General features: G+C 49.4%; 1 protein-coding gene across 1 annotated transcript; it reads left to right on the forward strand.

Annotated features, from left to right (window-relative positions):
* The first annotated feature begins 402 nt into the window (after nucleotides 1–402).
* HCAR1 (hydroxycarboxylic acid receptor 1) lies at nucleotides 403–5,649 on the forward strand. Its single transcript, XM_086681574.1, has one exon. The coding sequence runs from the start codon at nucleotides 1,501–1,503 to the stop codon at nucleotides 2,530–2,532; it is 1,032 nt and encodes a 343-aa protein (XP_086537700.1). The 5' UTR covers nucleotides 403–1,500; the 3' UTR covers nucleotides 2,533–5,649.
* The last annotated feature ends 738 nt before the right edge of the window (nucleotides 5,650–6,387 follow it).

The following is a 6,387-nucleotide window of genomic DNA, read 5'->3' on the forward strand; positions in this document are numbered from 1 at the left end:
AGCTCACGAGTCATATAGCAATCACCTTGGCAGCTTGAAGTGAGCAAATGAAGGTTAAGTTAAAAAAAAAAAAAAAAAGGATGTGATCACATCTGTGCTTTAGAAAAATCACACTGTGGTACGGGGGGAGGGGGGGGGATTACAGGGAATAGGTTAGAGGAAAGGAAACCACTCAGGAAAGTCTCTCAATATTTCCCCCAGGTGGGAGGTGACAGCGATCATGATGGGGTTGGGGGGGATGTCGTGGGACTGACCTGGATCCAGGATTCAGTGGGAAGAGCTTCGCTTTAATCAGCATCTGGAAGAAGGCGTATATGCCTCCTTTCAATGCGTTTCCTTTCCCTGCACCCCTTTCCTAAGCTGGGAGCTGAAAGACACAGGGGCAGGTGGATCATCTAGAAAACCGAAGGGTAGGAAATTTTAGCAAAGACTCCAGTCTTGGGTGCAGTCTAATTTTACCCGTGATTATTTTAGAGATAGGCTCTCTGACCAACTGCCCGGCCCTCACTCCCCCCACCAACGGGCGCAGCCGACAGTTAAAATTAAAAGCATATCTATCATGGTTTTCGGCCAGCGGGGAAACTCCGAGCCAAATCCTCTTTTGCAAACGGCTGAGGGAGGAACTGACTCCCCGAGAGGCTGCTGCGTGGGGACAGGCACATGAGAGGTGGCTTCACGTCCATTGCGTGGTCCTGCTCATTGTGCAACAGGTCACTTGGGTCCAGGGAAGGATGCAAAGGGCAGGAGGTACGAATGGAGGGAAGGAAAGATGTCACGCTTCACGGAGCTTTTCTAATGACAGCCGGTGAGTGCTGGTTTTAGAGCTTTTTTCCTCCCCTGACGCTTCTGACTTCTGCATGCCTTATTTTTGGGTGTGGGCACAGGAAATGGCTCTGAGGAGCTGCGGAGCAAGGCCTCCCCCTCTGGCACCGCCTGGGAGCGCCCCATGGGATGGGGGGCGGACGGGGCAGTCAGGCAAAGGTTAGGGGAGGAAAGCAAAGGCAGAGGCCCAGAACGGCTCCAGGAAATGTTTGTATTTCTCCACCGGGAGGGAGGACAAACAAGCTTTTCTCGTGCCTTCTGGGCGGCCCTGCACGCTCTCCAGCACAGGAGTCTGAAGAGCAGAGTGAGGCTGCAGAGAAAAATCACCACGGGGCCGGGGCCGGCCCGGCGCCGCAGCATGAATCCTTCTGGACCTGCCCACCGCTTCCCAGAAGTGACCGCCTGCGCCTCAAAGCCTCGCGGTGCCACCCGCTTCTCCCGGCCTGGGACAGCCGGAGACGAACGGACCTCCCCGAGCCTCTCCTTTCCCGGCTGACGTTCCTGGCCTCCTGGCGGCGGCCGCATCCACCCGCACCTGCAGTCCGCGTCCACCCGCATCCCGGGGTGAAGAAGGTAGAAAACCAGCAGCCCGGTGAGTGGTAGCGTTCCGATCGGCACCTGTCTTTGTGGGGACTCCCGGGGCCGCCCAGCACGCAGAACCCCTGTCCTCCGTCCACCATGGACAACGGGTCGTGCTGCCTCATCGAGGGGGACCCCATCTCTCAGGTGATGCCCCCGCTGCTGATCGTGGCCTTCGTGCTTGGCGCCCTGGGCAACGGCGTCGCCCTGTGCGGTTTCTGCTTCTGCATGAAGACCTGGAAGCCGAGCACCATTTACCTTTTCAACCTGGCTGTGGCCGACTTCCTTCTCATGATCTGCCTGCCCTTCCGGACCGACTACTACTGGAGACAGAGGCAGTGGGCCTTTGAGGACATTCCCTGTCGGGTGGCCCTCTTCATGCTGGCCATGAACAGGGCCGGGAGCATCGTCTTCCTCACGGTGGTGGCAGTGGACAGGTACTTCAAGGTGGTCCACCCCCACCACCTGGTGAACGCCATCTCCAACCGGGCTGCCGCCGGCATCGTGTCTGCCCTTTGGACCGTTGTCATCCTGGGGACCCTCTACCTTTTGATGGAGAACCATCTGTGTGTGCACGAAGACACCATATCTTGCGAGAGCTTCATCATGGAGTCGGCCAACGGCTGGCACGACATCATGTTCCAGCTGGAGTTCTTCCTGCCCCTCGGTGTCATCCTGTTTTGCTCCTGCAAGATTATTTGGAGCCTGAAGCAGAGGCAGCAGCTGGCCAGGCAGACTCGGATGAAGAAGGCCATCCGGTTCATCACGGTGGTGGCGGTTGTGTTCGTCACGTGCTATCTGCCCAGCGTGTCGGCCAGGCTGTATTTCCTCTGGACGGTGCCCTCGAGTGCCTGTGACCCCTCCGTCCACGTAGCCCTGCACGTGACCCTCAGCTTCACCTACATGAACAGCATGCTGGACCCGCTGGTGTATTATTTTTCGAGTCCCTCGTTCCCCAAATTCTACACCAAGCTCAAAATGCGCAGTTTGAGACCTAAGAATCCGGGACGCTCCAAGACCCAGAGGTCAGAAGAGATGCCAGTTTCCAACCTGTGTCGCAAGAGTTGTGCCAGTGTGGCAAACAGTTTCCAGAGCCAATCCGACGTGCAGTGGGATCTCCAAATGTGTTGAATGGCAGTGAAACAGACAGACAGACAACGCCAAGGAGGACAGACAGACTGGCGACTTAGGATGTTTCATGCTAAGGGGTGAGAGTCTATTGAAAAGGCCACCCTTTCTTAACTGGTTCCTCACTCTGTTGGAAACGAAATTCAGGTTACTATGCCTTTTTGGAAGGTTGTGGTTGACAAGTGAGTCACTTGCCTTTCTACGCCCCGATTGCAATGACGGGACAATATGTGCGTGGAGAAGGGCACGTGTGTGTTAAAAAGGAGGGACGTTAATTAAGAAGAGCTCGACCCCTGTGTAGTTTTAATCGGCTGGGTGAACAGGCACCGATGTTTGAAGGAGTCACGTTCCCTGTCTGGGGGAGGTCGTGAACTTCATGACTTGGCAGTATTTGCTATCCTCTCTTAAGTCATCGTTTTAGAAACTAGAAACCTGAGTGAGTCAATACCTTTATTTCGGGCTGAGTGACATCTTTATGGGGACGTCCAGATCCTGACGATTTTCATCTCCACAGGGTGCCTGGGTATGTTTCTGATTTCTCAGTAGCCCAAGAAGAAGGACAGCAAAACAGTCTGCTCTGACCTTCTTGAAGTTCCACATGTTTCCGCAAGTCGTTGCATTTCAAAGAAGATGCTGAGGGATAGGTTTGCCTCCCCTGATCTTTCCAGTGGGAGCTGAGTGCGTGAAAAAACTCGGTTGGCCTTTGGGATGGGCTGCGTGCAATGTGATCGCTTTTGACTGCTTGTTATGTGACTGTGAGTTGAAATCATTTATTCATTCCTTCTGCAAGTACTTACTGAATTCATATTTTGTGCGAGGCACTGTGCTACTATCCCTTTTACCTGGAGGGTCATTAGTCGATTCCTGTGTGACAGCAAAGTATTTTGGTGGGGTTGGGGGTGGGGAGCAAACAGAGAGGTTAATACCCTCACCCTCTCACTGAATATAGTTTCTAGACCTGTTCTGTGCAAACATCAATGTATTCCTCCTATTGCGGGATTCTGAACAAACACTGAAGGGTGGAAAGGGTGATGTCCCTTATGTACATGAATTTCCCACATATGTACCTGGAGCCCTCAAAACTAGATGGTTCTATGGAATGACCGACTGTCCTTGCTCTGGATTAGGGGGAAAGATTCAAAGCCAACCTTAACTCTGTTCTCAAGCCACAAAGTGGTGAAAGTCATTCTTGCCTCTTTTATTTACACTTTCTCAAATGTTCAGGGTGCTCTCTGCACTAGATGACCTTTCCAGCTTTTCGTTCTCTGGCCTCGAAACACTCCTATCGGCTGTCTTTATTATTTCCTTCTGCAGAGACACTGCACAGCTCAGTGCCGAAAAGTAAGGGCTCTGGAAAGTCAGATGAACCTTAAATTGGAATCCTAGCTCAACCACTCACTAGATTTTGTTCGCTGTTATATCCCCAGTGCTCAGGAGAGTGGCTGCACATAGTAGGTGCTTAATAAATATTTGAATGAATAAGTGCCTGTGAAGCATTAAACAGTGTCTGGCAGGGAGTACTCAATATTGTGACTTACGACATTAACACATTTTACGCACCAAGATATTGAGGCGCAAAAGCAATTTCCCACGGGGTTCAGAACTCCTAAGTTGCTGTATTGTCACTACCTGAATTCCCGCCCCCGCCCTCCCCAGCTGCCTGGCAGAGGGTGGGTGGGTGGGGGGAGTGAAAACAGGATTCTTACCATCTTTAGAGAACCATACATCCTTCTGAAAGAAATCTGGGAAAGCCCACACTTCTGCTTTCAATTCTATCCCTACTTAGAATTCTTCCCTGGACTGCCCCTTTGTTGCTTCCTCTCCATAAAAACGGTTCCAAAAGAAAGTCCGCATCCTGGGCGTGAGCCTATATTAGTTAAAAGACTCGTAAGACTTTACCCTCCCAGGAAAAAAGCCTAAAAAATCCAGAAGTTCACGGTAGGCAGAGGTTCTCACTAAAAAAACAGCAATAACACTCAAAAAGAAAGGAAAATGAAAAAACCCAAACACAGTCTCGACTCGGATTTTACTGCCCTTTTTAAATTCACAGAATGTGATGAAAAAGAAATCTTATCAGGTGTTCTTCAGAAATTGTGAGGAAGAGGAGTATAGCTTTGTTTGAGTAAACACAGGACCCTTTTGAGCTCATCCATGAAGCTGGGGCCCTAAATTTTATATGCATTTATAAACATATACACAGGTTGACATGGAGTAGAACAGACAGTTGGGCTCACGCATGGACCTAACTATACTCACCTTCCAGTGATGATACGGTAGGAGTGGGAAGGAGTTAATATTTTGTCCCTTGTAAAGATTCACTCATTCATTCACTCACTCACTCATTCGTTCCCTTTCAAGGAACATTTTTTAGGCACTGGCTCCGGACGAGGCACAGTAGAAACACGAATGGAAAACATAGCCCCTGCCCCTGTGGGTTCTATTGTAGAATCCAGGGGAAAGAATCAAACAACCATTTGGGGGTAACCGTGTGAAAATGGTAAGCACAAGGCCCTGCGGCAGAGCCCAGGGGCCTTCATCCTGGCCATGGGGGTTGGAGAGGGCTTCTCAGAGAAAATGACTCTGAACTTAGCCCTGAAGGATGCAAAGGAGGCAGGCAGGTGACTCAGTGGGAAAAGGTATCCCAGCGACAGGGGCATGGTGAGGAAGCAGCTTGTTAGGGAGCTTCGGAAAGGTCCGCAGGACCGGAATGAAAGGTCCTGGGGGTGGGGAGAGGGACTGCAACCCCTTGGGAGAGATCAAGCCATGAGATCCACTGCGGAGAGAGAGAAAGAAGGTCTGTTCATAACTCTTCTTTTTTTTTTTTTTTTTTTAAGTTTATTTATTCATCTGAGAGAGAGAGAGAGAGAGAGAGAACGGGAGAGCACGAGCCGGGGAAGGGCAGAGAGAGAGAGAGGGAGAGAGAGAGAGAATCCCAAGCAGACTCCACAATGACAGCAAAAAGCCCCACATGGGGTTCGAATTCATTTACACGAACAGAGAGATCATGACCGGAGTGGAAACCAAGAGTCGGACGCTTAACCAATGGAGTCACCCAGGAGCCCCCATTCACAACTTTTCCTGATGGAACATTCTTGAATAGCCTCTCAGAGTCTTTTCTTTTTTTTAAAAAAAAAAAAGAATTAAAATCTCTGTAATTATTGAAAGTACATATGTTTTTGTTCAAAATTCAAAACAAATATATCAAGTGAGAAATAAAAGTCTTCCTTCTGTTGTTCCCCTTAATCTCGTTTCCTAGAGGTGATGACTAATATTTGGGGTAAAAACACACTTGCCCACAAATAACAAATCTTGTTTTGTTTTGCTGAAGCATGATACACAAATAGATCTGCAAGTTATTTTTGTCATGAATAGCTTCCTACATCAGAACAGAGATCAATCTCACTTTTAACTCCATTTCATTGTATAGACAAACTACATAAGGATTATTTAACCAACGGCCTTTTAATGGACATTTAAGTGCTTTCCAATTTTCCCCTATTGCCACCATGCTATGGTAAATATTCTGAATGATGTATCTTTGGGCACATGTGCTAGAGTTTTCGGAAGAAGATTCTGAGACAGGGGAAGTATTGGATCAAAGGACAGGCATACTGGGTGAGACAATGCACATCGTGGCTCACAGCATAGACCCTAGAGCTGGACGACCTGGGTTCAGATCTTATCTCCTTCACTTACTAAGCTGTGTGGCCTCGGACAAGTTACTTAACGTCTCAATGCTTTACTTTCCTTGCCCATTAGATAGGGATAAGAGTTGTACCTGCCCTGTAGGGTTGTTTTGAATACTGAGTTTGATGTATAATGCATGCAGAATAGTGCCTGACAGAAGAGCAAACACTC

The sequence above is a fragment of the Puma concolor genome, chromosome D3 (assembly GCF_028749965.1).
Source record: "Puma concolor isolate L17-30 chromosome D3, mPumCon1.1.hap2, whole genome shotgun sequence".
Taxonomy (NCBI): Eukaryota; Metazoa; Chordata; class Mammalia; order Carnivora; family Felidae; genus Puma; species Puma concolor.

Coding starts and splice junctions, on each gene's coding strand:
- HCAR1 (XM_086681574.1), top strand. CDS start 1,501: ATGGACAACGGGTCGTGCTGCCTCATCGAGGGGGACCCCATCTCTCAG.